Source organism: Hemitrygon akajei, chromosome 4, assembly GCF_048418815.1.
Source record: "Hemitrygon akajei chromosome 4, sHemAka1.3, whole genome shotgun sequence".
Lineage (NCBI taxonomy): Eukaryota > Metazoa > Chordata > Chondrichthyes > Myliobatiformes > Dasyatidae > Hemitrygon > Hemitrygon akajei.
Genome location: NC_133127.1, coordinates 30,129,104 through 30,143,720, shown reverse-complemented (window position 1 = coordinate 30,143,720; position 14,617 = coordinate 30,129,104). Strand labels below are relative to the sequence as shown.

At 39.8% G+C, this 14,617-nt stretch overlaps 1 protein-coding gene across 7 annotated transcripts in view; it reads right to left on the bottom strand.

The window, feature by feature from the left end:
• Positions 1–2,068: 2,068 nt before the first annotated feature.
• Positions 2,069–14,617, bottom strand: part of fgfrl1a (fibroblast growth factor receptor like 1a) — a 306,170-nt gene continuing 293,621 nt past the window's right edge. For all 7 annotated transcript variants that reach the window (XM_073042229.1, XM_073042228.1, XM_073042226.1 and 4 more), the window contains one exon: positions 2,069–3,816. In XM_073042229.1, coding sequence (XP_072898330.1) covers positions 3,401–3,816 — 416 coding nt within the window. In that variant the 3' untranslated portion in view covers positions 2,069–3,400. The remainder of the gene's footprint in view (positions 3,817–14,617) is intronic.

Genomic DNA, 14,617 nt, shown 5'->3' with positions numbered 1-14,617 from the left:
GATGTTATTGGTCATGAGATTTAGATCCAAGAGCTGGATAATGCATATGATAAGCAGCTTTCAATGTGTAAACTGACACAAATGATAGGATACACTTACTTTAAAAGTCTTTCTGATGTAAAATAACTTACACTTCAAATATCTTTTACACTGCTTGGGAACGTTTTTAGTTTTCAAGAAGATCATCTTGGGAAGGGATGCTGAAAATTGTGATGAGTGCATGGAATGGAGTTGCAGAACTTAAGACATACGTCATAAAAGCAACACGTTTGGAAGATCTTACTTGTCTCCGTGTTGCGATATACACACAACCCTCTCTTATTGATGTGCTTTTCAAAAGAGTGAAAGGAATTCTGGTCTTCAAAGCTACATTTCTGATCATGCACGAGCTAACTACCTCTCAAGGTATACCATTGTCAAAATCCATTTTTTTTTGTTCCACAATTAAACACATCTAAAGCTGACTCCTACAAAGGTAAATGAATTACTTTAATTATATACTTGCTCAATATAATTTAATAGACACTATGGCAACAGACCAGCCCTAAGTAGCTCACCCACTTACAATGATCTAATGGCTTTATCAAGAACAGTGATCATATCACTGACTTTCAGAATGAAAGGCAATGGAATTAACATATGTACACTGTTTTATTTTACAGATTGGGAAATGCTCTACAATTTTATAACTCTTTACATAAGAAATGTTCAAAGAATTCCCATTATTGGAAAATATTTTTACTAACAGATCACTGGAACCTATTTCACCTGAAGGTTGCATGTTCTTTGATGGAAACGCTGTTTAAGAAAATGGCCCAGTAAAGAGAGTTAACGATCTGTTTATCTGTCTTTTTATTAATAATATTATTTCTTTAAATGTTTAATGAATTTTATGAAAGAAAGTTTTATTTTTCTCTGTTGTGTTATTTGATCAAAGGGTGTGTTTTTGTTTGATGGCGAGTGGACAAGTCTGTTCAGGCATGTGAGTCATCTATTTTATTTACTTAGAGATGAAGTGAGGAACAGGCCCTTCCAGCCCAATGAGCCACACTGCCTAGCAACCAACCCATTTAACACTAGCCTAACCACAGGACAATTTACAATGACCAATTAACCTACTAACCAGTACGTCTTTGGAATGTGGGAGGAAACCGGAGCACCTGGAGGAAATCTAAACAGTTCACAGGGAGAATGTACAAATTCCTTACAGATGGTGCCGGAATTGAACTCCTATATGCTCCGAGCTGTAATACCATCACTCTAACTGCAATGTTACCATGGCACCCTATTCTGTTGCTGACGTATTAAATTGTAATAGATTTTTTATGTGCTATCTATTGTTATGTAGGTGTTCTTTCATTGTACAGTCTAGTTGGTTGCCAGATATGTATCAGTTCGAGTTGGTCTCACAGTTTTATCCACTTACCTCACTCCCTATTGGACGGAATGACAGTAAGGCGGTGAGTGCCTGCTTCGCCATGGATACAAGTTACTGACACATGCATACCTTTAAGCAATGGTCAATGGGCAAAGTCCCTCAAACCAATTATGCTTAATAAGGCATTTGGGACTGACTTCAAACTTGTCATAAAGTGCTACTTATAACAGCAGTGAGGCACACTTTAGCATTGATTAGGGTAGGCTATAAACCTAGCAGTTTCTTGTTACTTTTTACAGTGTCATAAACTCACTTTAGATTGCTAGCTATTCTCCACAGCGACTTAGTTGAATTACTAATGTGTTTAAATATTTTATGGTGTCTTTAATTCCCATAAAAGCATCAGAAGTTGTTCAAATAATAATCTGGGAAGTACTAAGATATAAACAGGATACAGTGATATTAGTCCTTTTATGCCATTACATTATCTTCCTAATAAAATATTTCTTTCTGAAATATGTTTAAAAAACTTACAATTGTGTTCAAAACACGACAGATACAAAAAGAAGCCAGCAGTAACAATGGGACAGTCTATACAAGATTGTCGATATAAAGATTACTTTGGATAAAAAAGGCTTTGCATAAAAATCTTACACACAGTCTCAATGATAGATGACATTAGCCAATTCATGCTGTGTAGGATCTCTTTTTTAATCCCAACTCTGCAACAATTCAGTTTCACCTTTGATCAAATATATTTATAGAAACAAACACCTGTTTCAGAGGAAAATATGATACACTTTCTTTTCTTGCTTAACAAAATAAATTAAATATACATGACTTTTTGTTTAAAATCTATATAGTTTTACACCAAAAAGGCTTATTTCTGTGATTAGTGTCTCTCTCTAATCCACATAAGCACTACTATTTGCTACAACGTCATTGCAAAGTGATTGTATGGAACAGAAAGGTATGATCGCAGGTTAAGAGCGGAAGCAAAGCTCAGTTCACCTGGAGGCTCTGCTGGGCTGTGATGACATATCTTGACCCCAAATGATGTGGCAGATTGCCCAGCATTTCTTGTCTCTTCAGTGAAAGAGAGCAGCACAGCATCCACTTTTCCGCTGCCTGGATGAATACATATTTCATCCTCGCAGTCTCTGCCAGTTCACATGTGAAGTATTGTTCTGCTGTTCCATTCGTTCATAACGGCAGTGGCCAGACACAGTTATTTTGCAGGCTTTGTTTCAAACTTTCCACAGCACCCAGCAGACATCCATTTTGAAGCACTGACTATTTAAATCTGAATCAAGTGAGCCAGGAACTTGATGTCGACAGCATCTTTCTTTAAAACGCAAAGAACTTAATGTGAAGCGTCTAATGAGCACAGATGTATTTGTCTGTATTATTGCAAATATAATCTTTCTAATTCCTGTTCGTATTTCAAATAATTGTAATTATTTTTGAAATATATATAATATATAAATATTATTTGGTTTTGTTGAGGATAAGGTATTTTTTGTTTTGGGATTTAACTGCATAAGTCAACTAGTCTCACAGTATTCAAAAATACCTCAAGTATAGTTTATAATTTTATATATATATATATATATATATAATTTATCAGTACAAAGCAATTGTTCAGTACTTGGGGCAAAGTTTTTCATTAGTTGGACTGCGCATCAAAAGTTAGTTGCATTTCATAAGGTTTTTAAATTGGGATTAGTGTGAGATGATTGAGTTATTGCAGTTTTACTTAAAACAAGTTAGGCATTGAGTCGATCTTTTGGTATGAATCTCTTCTAAAATATCACCTTGAATCATTCACTTCAGCCCAGGTTTCATTGCGTCCAAGTACACTCTCATTACTTGGGAATTTGAGAGTAGCTCCATTTTCCACTCTGTCTCCCAAGTTCCTAAGGAGGCCTTTGCCAGCTAGCCTTCAGTATACCGGCAGTGTGGGCTGACGAGAGAGGTCCTGCTGGAAGATGGAAATACCCCCGGTACTCCAGTGGCTCTGAGCTAACACTGATAGTGGATATGCTGGTGCTGGTGGACCTTGCCTTCGACGTGAGAGTGCGTGTGAGTGTGGATGTCCGTGTAAATCTTCGGGTACATTTTCGGGGCCGGCGGCACACCCAGCGGAGGCCCTTGCGCCAGCAGGTGCTGCTGCTGAGCCACGTATTCCTCATAGTTTATCGGAGTGACGCACTCCTTGTCCGGCGCCTGCGACACGCAGGTCCGGTCCCTCTGCTGCTGCCTGTGGATTGTGGCCACCGCTGCTGCCGGGCTTGAGCAAGGCTTCTTCTTGGTTTGGCATAGCCAAAGCAGGATCGTCCCGAAGATGAAGATAGCACCGGCGGGTATCCCGATGATTACGGGCCAGGGCAGGCTACCACTCGACGAAGTGGTCACAGGTGCTTTCGGGGGCTTGGGATCTGTCACACCAGGAGAGACCAGGAAAGACAAAAGGGTAAGGGGGCAGGGGTGAAAAACAAAAAGACAAAGTTAAAACCAAGGGAAGAAATTCAATACAGATGACTGCAAATCCCATCCATTTTCGTTCAATGCTCATATTTTGTCATGAGATAAGAACTGCCAACAAAGCATGCATCCACTGTTCAATTATAGAGTCAAAGTACAAAGTACGATGTGGCTATGGGCGTTTAAGTGCAACTAGACCATGCTGACCATGGTGATAACCAAGCTAATCCCATTTGTCTGTATTGGCCCACTGTGTTCCACCAGCATTTTGTGTGGGTTGCTTGAATTTCCAGCATCTGCAGATTTCCTCGTGCATGTACTTATCTAAATGCCTTTTAAATGTTTTTATTATTTCTGCCTCAGCCACTTCCTCTGGGAGCTCATTCCAAATACCCATCTTCTCCACCCTGAGTGAAGAAGTTGCCCCTTGGGTCTTTTTAAATCTGCAGATTTCACCTTAAACTTATACCCTCTAGTTTTTAGTTCCTCTTCCCTAAGTATGTTGTTCACCCTGTCTATACACCTCATGATTTTCAACATCTCTATAAGGTCTGTCCTACATTCCAAGGAATAAGATCCTTGCTTGCCAACCTTTTCTCTAAACTCAGGCTCCTGAGTCCTGGTAGAATCCTTGTAAATCTTCTCTGCACTCTTTTCAATTTAATGATGCCTTTCCTGCAACAGGTGGGACAGAATGGCACATAATACCCCAAAAGAGGCCTCAACAACATCTTGTGCAACTGCAACATGATGTTTCAACTCCTATACAAAACAACCTGACTGATGGAGGCCAGCGTGCCACACGTTGCCTTCATCACCCAGTCTACCTGTGATGTCACATTCTGTGAACAACGTACTTGCACTCCTGGATTTCTCAGTTCCACAATTGTTGACAGATTTCATATTGGCCAAAGGACAGGAAACCAATAAGAAACAAGAGAAATCAGAGCAAAACATAGGACCGGGAAGCTGAATAAGATTAGCTTTTATTTGTCACATGTGCATCGAAACATTGAAATATACAGCGAAATCCTTCGCTTGGGTCAAAGACCAACATGACCCAAAGATGTGCTGGAGTCAGGCGATAAGTATTGCCATGCTTCCGGCAGCAACACAGCATGCCCGATCTCAATCTTAACCAGTACATCTTTTGCAACGTGGGAGGGAACCGGAGCCCAAGAGGAAAGCCGCACAGCTGGGGGTAGAACAAACTAACAGCTTATAAACATTGTCAGAAATGAATGGCTGATGCTGTAAAGCATTACACTAACTGCTAGGCTACCACCTTTCACACTTGGTGCATCATTGGAAGTCAGGGCATGAACCACTCTTACGATTGCTCATGGAACTACCAGTCTGACATGCGGTCAGTGGCCACTTTATCCGCCACCTCCACACCTATTCGTTAGTGTGTATCTTGTGAAATAAGTCTCATGTAGATATCACACTCTCTAAGCTTTGTAAGACAGAATTATTAATAAAATTACAGTGGCAATGCAGACCAGATCAACTTTGAATGACGCTATCCTTATTTGAAGTGGCTTAATCTGTTTTAAATCATTACCAAGTTCAGCTGCCTTCTCATTAGAGTGGCATTAAAGCACAGCTGAGTCTCTCAGTCACTAATTATTCAACCTAATTTGGTTTAATGATGCTAAATGCACAGCAAAAATAGAAAGAACTTGGAGACAAGTACTAAGTCCCATCTGACTCACTTTAATCTTCAACATGACAGTTTGTATCTTGTTCAAATGAGAAGTTATGAGACAGGCTGGTAATTCTGTTGATGGACATGTAAAATGACTTGCATCATTGGAAGTCAAGGGCATGAGCTGTATTTACAATTGCTCATGAAACTACCAGCCTGACATACAGTCAGTGGCCATTTCATTACGTACATATGTACATCTACTCGTTAATGCAAATACCTAATCAGCCAATCATATGACAGCATCTCGATGCATAAAAGCATGCAGACATGGTCAAGAGGTTCAGTTGTTGGACAGACCAAACATCAGAACGGGGAAGAAATATGTTCTAAGTGACCTTGACTGTGAAGTGATTGTCGGTGCTGGACAGGATGGTTTGGGTATCTCAGAAACTGCTGATCTCCTGGGGATTTTCACCCTCCACAGTCTTTAGAGTTTACAGAGAACAGTGCAAAAACAAAAAAAAATCCAATGACCAGCGGTTCTACGGGCAAAGGCACATTGTTAATAAGAGAGGTCAGAGGAGAATGCCCAGACTGATTCAAATTCACAAGAAGGCAACAGTAACTCAAATAACTACGTGTTACAACAGTGGTGTGCAGAAGAGCATCTCCAAATGCACAACATGTTGAACCTTGAAATGGATGGGCTACAATACTGGAATACCATGAACATACAAACATGGCCACTTTATTAAGTAAATGAGGTAGCTAATTCAGTGGCTACTGAGCGTATACTTTAAGAAGATAACCGACACAGGTAAATCCCTCAGAAATGAGACAATTTCAGGGCAAATAATCTCATTTTCTTCTCCCACATCTGCTAGTAATCAATAACCTATTAAGCTTTGTAAAGGCCAATTGTTAGTAGGACTGAATACACAGTTGAGTAAAGAGAAGAGTGATCAAGCTGAAGAGTGAGTCATGGTTGCATACTTAGGGATACATTTTCCTTTATCGATTGGTGGTGTGGCAGCTTCATTATAGCTCCAGTACAGAATGTTCTAAGTTTCAGAAATAATTCAGAAGATGGGTATATTATTTGTCCATTGTATAACAGTTTCCATGTCAACACAATGAGTGGATTCTAGATCCATTCGGGACCTAGGTCAAACAAGTTGGCTATCAATGATACAGTCTCCTCGACAAGCATCATTTACAATTTATCCAGCTGGCACGACTGCACTCCTGAAGAAGCCAAGCAATTTTCTTTGCACGAAAGTTTCACCAGATTTAACATGGTCTTAAAATTCAAATGCATGCAGCTAAAGGCATAGCAAGATTTCAACTACAACATCACAGTAGATGTTTTAAACATTGGAACAAACCCAACCAACCCTTTCTGAGAAGACTCTGGACAACGTGCTGAAGGCTTATAATCAAGTAAGTCACTCATTGTGATGGAGCCAGCTAACATCTCTCAGGTAAAGCCATGAATAGTTTACCCAGTGGCACCATGTCCTTGAGCAATTCAAACTCCTGAACCTACTTTTTCTCTTATTTCCAAGAATCATACAGAACAGGAGTGTATTTAGCCAATTGTACATCTGGTATTTTTTTTTTCGGTTACCTTGCAAGCCTGATCACTCCCTGGAATCCTGCAACTTTCTTCATTCCCAGCAAATGTCACAATTCTTAGAGACCTAGAGCTATACAACACAGAAATGGGCCCTTCATAACACCACAGCTATGTGTGGAGCCATGGGAGATGGTTGAGTCTTACCTAAGTATTTCTCATTCATCTTTACCATGAAGGAATGTAAGCTAGGAATTTCATTGAAGGGAACAATGATATCCTCAAGCCTCCCAATATAACGAATCAGAAGGTGTTGGCTGTCTTGAGGTGCATAAAGACGGATAGATCCCCAAGGTCTAACCAAGTGTTTCCTTGGAAGCAGGGGAAGAAATTTTGCGGCACTGGATCTCCCCTTAGGCTCAGGTCTGATACCACAAGACTGAAGGTGGCTGATGTTGTGCCTTCATTTAAGAAGGGTGCCAGGATAAGCCAGTGGATGGCAGGTCAGTGAGCCTAACACTGGGGACGACAGGAAAGTTGCTGGAGGGTATTCAGAGAGGAAGAATTTACCTACATTAGGGAAGGACTGGACAGATTAGGGATAGCTTTGTCCATGAGAAATCGTGCCTTGCCTACTGTAATTTGAAGATGTGACCAAGAGGGAAGAATGGTTAAATCAGGGCAGAACACTGAATGGACGGGGCCCTGAGAATGTTGTAGTATAAGGAGACCTAGGGGTACAAGTACATAGATCCCTGAAAGGGGGAAACACATGTAGAACAGGTGGTGAAGAACATATATGGCATTCTTATCTTCATCAGATGGGGCAAGAGTTGAGATGTCATATTACATTTGTACAAGATGTGGATGAAACCACACACGCAATATTGAATTATTCATTTTAAAATTATTTAATTATAACTTAGAGAATTTTTATGTTTTGCGCTGTACTGCTATTCCAAAACAACACAGTTCAAGACATCTGTCAGTGAAAATAAACCTGATTCTGATTCACGTTGGATTCTCTATGCTGCTGCATTTATAAGATATGTGTTTGCTTGTTCAAGGAACATTCAATGCTTATTTCCACAGTCAAGTTAATACTGCACAGAATTAGAATGAACAGAAAGCAGATGAATCATCTGCATCCAAACTTATGTTGACAAGTGATGTAGAACAGATGGTATTGGCTATGTCTTGCCACAGCTCTGAAACCTGTCACCAACTAACATGTGGGGATATGTGAAATGGGGTGACATTTAGAAATGTTATGCGGGGTAAGAACGGCAAGATTTCATGGCAGGGAGTAAGGCAAGAAATTACTTTTCTGCCAAATCTCCTGAATCTTTCCCTGGCTCCGTGTGTCTTCCAATAAAACAGTGAGGAATTTCATAGGATGTAATACCTCCAAGGCCAGAAAAGATTGACATGGACTAAAATAAATTGAGACATTTTACTCTGAGAAACGAAGAGGATATTTTTCACAGCAAAGCGAAAACTGACAGTGTCTTGCAGTCTCAGAACACAATCCCTTCGTTTCCTCATCTACACTCTCTGTCCCTCATTCAAACATGGTTACCACCACATTCCCTGCTTTGTTTGAATATCGCCAGATTAATCCCCAGTCAGCAACACTAAACAGTCTTTACCAGTATTTCAATAAATTCATGAAATTTCACGTCACATGTCGGTGATAATAAACCTGATTCTGAAAAGAAAAATTACAAGATGGCTTGAATGTTTAATTTTCCCATCAGGTGTCTTCAATAGATTTTGATAACATAGATGATTTGGATCCCATCTTATTGGTAATTAATTATCTCCTTCATTACAAAGTGCTTGCATCCAACTGGGTAACCTCACAATTTCAAGCCTGTTATTTCATTTTCTATAACTTAAATTTACCTGCTGTGAATTGTGAACAAAAGAAGAATGAGGCAGCCCATGATAAATTATCTTTAGTGTGCATGATCGAAAATTGTTCAATCTATGTAACCCTTCCAGTGAAGGTTTCTTTTCGACTGTACTAATTGTATTCTCCTTGATATCCACAATGGCTCCTATTTCTACTGCCTTTACTTCCATTCACTGAATGTGAGTTGTGATAACAATTCTCACAAAGCTGAAGGCGGAACCCGAGTGTCCTATAGGCCATTTCCGAGTCAACCACAGACAGTGGCTTGGCTTCAGTTTAGACCAGACTAGGGGAGAAGCACAGATTCCCCTCCCACACAGCACAACAGGGAACTGAAAATTTTCTGCATGCTAGTCTATTAGTTTCCATGTCAATGCTGGTATGCCTAACTCATTTGTTGTATCTTTTTATAATTTGATAATTATGGTGAGGTACATGATTTAGAATATAAAACATGCGGTTCTTGAACCTTGGAAGTCTCTTTCTTTTGACAGTTAGATAGTTGCCAAAAATCAAAATAAAACATTTAACAGCAAGATTTCTGGTAGTGTACACAGGCAGTAGGTCTACCGAATTTCTTGGCCTCACGACTATGAAGATCAGCAGCCAGCAGAATTCTGCCACACTGTATGAGGATGTCCTTGATCTCCTTCTTAGAGGCTTTATCTGCATTTTACTAAATCACCAAGGGTTTAGAAATGGATTGATGGAAAATATAGATTTGAGCTACAGGACCACCATCCTTCACACAAATTCTGGTGTCAACAGCAACCAATCTTTCTTTGCCCAGCAGCAGGATTGGTTCCGACAGTTTGTACCGTGAAATCTTTGGCTCAATCTGTTCCAGAGGCTTTTGCCATTCACTTTCAAAAAGCCATTTCTCACTTTGCAATGGGCAACCACTGTTGCTGTTTGGTGTAGCTTTGTTAGAAACAATTGGAAACTGGAACAGGTTGCAGCAGGCCATACAAGCTCCCTCATACTTCTCTCCATCTTGTAGGAGTCTCTCCCTTAGAGATGGTCTCAGTGAATATTGAACAAACAGGGGATAAGAAGCACAAGGCAGTAAATCATTATGTGCATCATTGTCAGAACAACATCACAACTGCAGCATAACGTACATTGCATGATATCAGCAAGGTATGCCGCAATGCCAGCAGTTGTTATATCAGTGCACCTTATCTCTGCACAACTTGAATTACTTTCCCTAAAGGAAAATGCATTTGAACAGCGTTAGCTACTTGAGAATTGTTTCTAACAAAGATACATCAAAACTAGGTTAATGAAAAGTCAACATATTGCTATGGTTACCCAGACATTCTGTCTTCTCCTCTCTTTCACCAGACAGAGGACAAAAAGCCTTAAAGCTCATGCCACCATGCTCAAGGACAGCTTCTATCTTGCAGGTAAAGACTATTGAACATTTCCCTTGCACAATTAGGAGGACCCCTGACCTCCGACCTCATGATGGCCTTGTACTTGGTCTGCCTGCATTGCAATTTCCCTGTAACAACTTCTTCTGCATTCGGTCATGGTTCTCCCCTTGTACTACTTCAATATACTGTTGTAATGAAATGATAAGTATGGATGGCAAAGTTTTTCACTATACCTCAGTATCAGAATCAGGTTTATTATCACTGACACTATATATCATGAAACTTGTTGGTTTGCAGCAACAGTACAGTACAATACATAAAAGATACCATAAAATACAGAAAGACATATTTAAAAAAAATAATGAGTGCAAAATAGAGAAGTGGTGTTCATGGGTTCGTGCACTGTTTAAAAATCTGGGCTGAGAGGTGAAGAAGCTGTTCCTCAAATGTTGAGTTTGTGTCTTCAGCCTTCAATCTTCCGTGCCTCATCCCTGATGGCAATAATGAGAAGAGGGTGTGTTCTAGATGGTAAGGGTGCTTAATAATGGATGCTGCCTTCTTGAGACATTGACTTTTGAAGATGTCTAATATGTCAACAGCACCAGCCTATCTACCATCAAGGACGCTTATACAGAAAGGTATCAGAAAAGAGTCAGTAACAACATGAAGGATCCCACTCACCCTGCTCATGTCCCTCTCCCATCTGGGAGCAGGCTACGTAGCATCCCAGCCAGGATCAGCAGTTTCAAAAACAGTTACTTTCTCTAAGCAGTAAGGCTGATCAACACCTCCACCCACTAACCCACCCTCCCCACATCACAACCCCACCACCACTACTTTATCACTTCCTGTCAGTCACCTTATATACACACACGGCTGTGCCTTGCGTCACTTTATGGATGTGTAATCAATCTACGTATATAAGCTATCTTAAGTATTTATACCTATTTTGTTCTTATTATTGTTTTCTTTATCTTATTGTATTTTTTTGTACTGCATCAGATCTGGAGTAACAATTGTTTCATTCTCCTTTACACTTGTGTACTGGAAGTGATATTAAACAATCTTCAATCTTGAATCTTTTTTATCAGGACTTCTACGTCTTTTTCTATGACACTGAGAGCTCTTTCTTCTGCACCATTCACGTAGCCAGAATGTGTGAATTTACCTTCTACCTGCAGTGGGCAGTGTATTTCCTGGAGCTGCCTGCCTTCTTTGATGGCCACACACCAATGCTGTGGAAGTATCTGAACAGAGTGTGATCTCAGTAGGAACAACCCAGGTCCGTTTTTAGTGCTTACTTCTGGGTGGAAATTGCCCTAAAGCTTAGATAAACATATTACTAACACAAAGGAAAATAATGTATTACCACACCAAAATTAGATGCAGTCCGTTTTCTAGACATGGCTTCCAAGTTCAAAGACCTCTGAAGACTTTTAATAGACTCACTAAAATGGAGGATAACAAGACAGCAGTGTTGCACTACAGAGAGATCACACTGAGAGTTCATGAGGCACTATATGACTACTGTTCAATGTTAATATTCCATCTATAGACATTTCCATGTCCCTCAAGACTCAACAATGTCACTAACAATTTTGTATTCTATCAAGGCTATATACTGTGTTTTCCCTGCTTAACCCTCAGAAATCAAGGTCCTATAACTCAGAACTGTCCAGTCCCACTAAAGAAAACATAAGAACAACCTCTAATAATTTTGGAAAAGATAATGTGTCCTGTTTCTGCCAAGTTGCATACTATTATTTGTTCTACAATCTTAGCGTCTCAGTCAAAAGGTTATTGCTATGCTGTCATGATTTTTGCTGAGATCCAACACTGACCTCACACAGTTTGACTTTGAAAGCAGACCTGAAATTGGATTAATTTACAAGTTCTGTGCAAGATTTTACCTCAACGTTGATTATGGCTACGAACAGAAAATGCAGCAGCAGTTCTCCCCCTGGATTTCCTCCACTATAAACATTCAGCCTTGATTAGTCCAGTTGAATACAACATCCCAACATGTGCAGACATGAATAATGCCCCAGATTGTCAGTTTCACATTTAGTAAACACCATTAATCTTCTTTCAACTCTTTATATTGGAAAGTACAAATTCAATACCATTTGTATAAAATTCTAGTCGAAAACCAGTCCAGTGCAACACCAATATACTTCATCCTTTCATTATGATTTATTTAATTTATTTCAGCATAATTTATTCATGACATCAAATATTTGCATCTGTAACTTCCAACATCAAAGCAGGCTGAACACTTTAAGAGGTGGACTAATAAATTACTTTTTACAGTACCCTAAATCTTAGTTAGCAAGCAATTGAAAATCTATTTATTCAAAACGATTTACTTGTAACTCAAGAGTGAAGTTTCCTGTTCCTTGAGGTGAGTGGAAAACCTGATTATTTTTCCATCTGCACTGCCTGTAGTCAGAAGTCTGCATTCTCAAGCCAGGTAAAACTTGGTCAGCTTCAGTATAAAGCTTTCTTTAGCCTGCCCCAGCAGTGAAGTCATTGGAAATGAAACCAAGAGAGAGATATAAACAGGTATCTGAGTTCATGTTACTTGTTTCACAATAGCATCCAAAGTCAAAATTAGCCCAATGTGTGATGTCAAACAGGTACACTGATGTGGGAAATTACCTTTCCATGCTTTCCACATTGGATCAGGTTCAAGGTCAAAGTCAAAGTAAATTTACTTTGTTACCATATGCTACCTCGTGTTTCCATTTTAGTGTTAGTTGATATTAAACTACATGCAGTTTGCTATTTGTTTATCCCACACTACACCCAACTGGTCCCGACCGTACATTGTTGGAGAGAAGTATACAACGGCTTGGCATTAGCTTATGCCAAACTGGAGGAGGTGGTGAAGAGCCACTGCTTCAGCTGGTGTGGATGAAATCTGCTTCGTGCAACGAAAGGGTGGAGAGCGTGACTGCTGCTCTCTCTAGATTTCTTTTTCAACTTTTTCTCACACCTCTTTTCAGAAAATGTGGGTAACATGCTGCTGGGGAGTATCAACAGCCTGAGACAAGTGGGCAGCTGGTAGAGGAGGTTCCAGTGGGCCATCAACATCTGCAATAGAGCCCTGACTCTAAACAAACTGAGTCCCTCCCGTCTTGGACTCCCCTCTGATTCACCCAGACATAGGAACGTAACAAGTATATGAAGCTGTAATATGGGCTTCACCATTAGATAAGATCATGCCTGATCAGTGCCATTTTTCTCCACAAACTCTGACTGTTTTATTTGTCCCAAACCCGACACCAATTTACAAAGTGGGGCAGATACTCCCACTGAACATCAGTATCATGCCATGCAGAAACCTAATGGCCTCGATTGATCTGAATCAAAATTCTAACAATGCCAACTGGCAGGAGGTTCTGACCTTTCCTACATAGCATTTGGTACATGATTCACAATCTTCCTTATTAATCCATTGAGGCTAGACTGGTTTTGATCTTCCCAATAACTCACACAGAAATCACCAAACACTTAGGAATCGGAGCAGGAGTAGCACACTTTAGCCCTTGGACAATCTTCTCTATTTATTTAAGTCATGCCTGATCGTTTTACAGTACTGTGCAAAAGACTTAAGGCACATGGGAAAAAAAATTCTGTAAAGCAAAGATGCTTTCAAAAATAATGAAATAGTAAATTTATAAATACCAAAAAAAATTACTGTAAGGGGAGTAAACTGTAAAAAGCTAAACCAAATCAATATTTGGTGTGACCATCCTTTGCATTTTAAACTGCATCATTTCTCTTAGGTACACTATTGTGCAGTCTTATAAGAAAGTCATCTGGTAGGTTGTTCCAAATTTCGTGGAGAACTTGCCACAGATCTTCTGCTGACTTTGGCTGTCTTTCTTGCTTCTGTCTCTCCAAGTAGTCCCAGACAGCCTCGATGATGTTGACATCAGGGCTCTGGGAGGCCACACCATCTGAAACTATATAAAAAAACCTAGGGCGCCTGAGACTTCTGCATAGTACTGTAATTCAGTTAGTGCCATCCCTCTTCACTAACCTTGTTCCCATGATTTTCTTAATATCTATGAATTTATCAATCTCTTTTGTCAATATACTCAGCCACTGAGCCTCCTCTGCTCTCTTTGATTGAGAATGCCAAAGAAATTTCATCTCATCTCTGTCTTCTCTGGCAAATACTTTGTTTTGAGATTGTGACTCACGCTTCTAGTCACAGAAGCCAGAAAAATAAGCA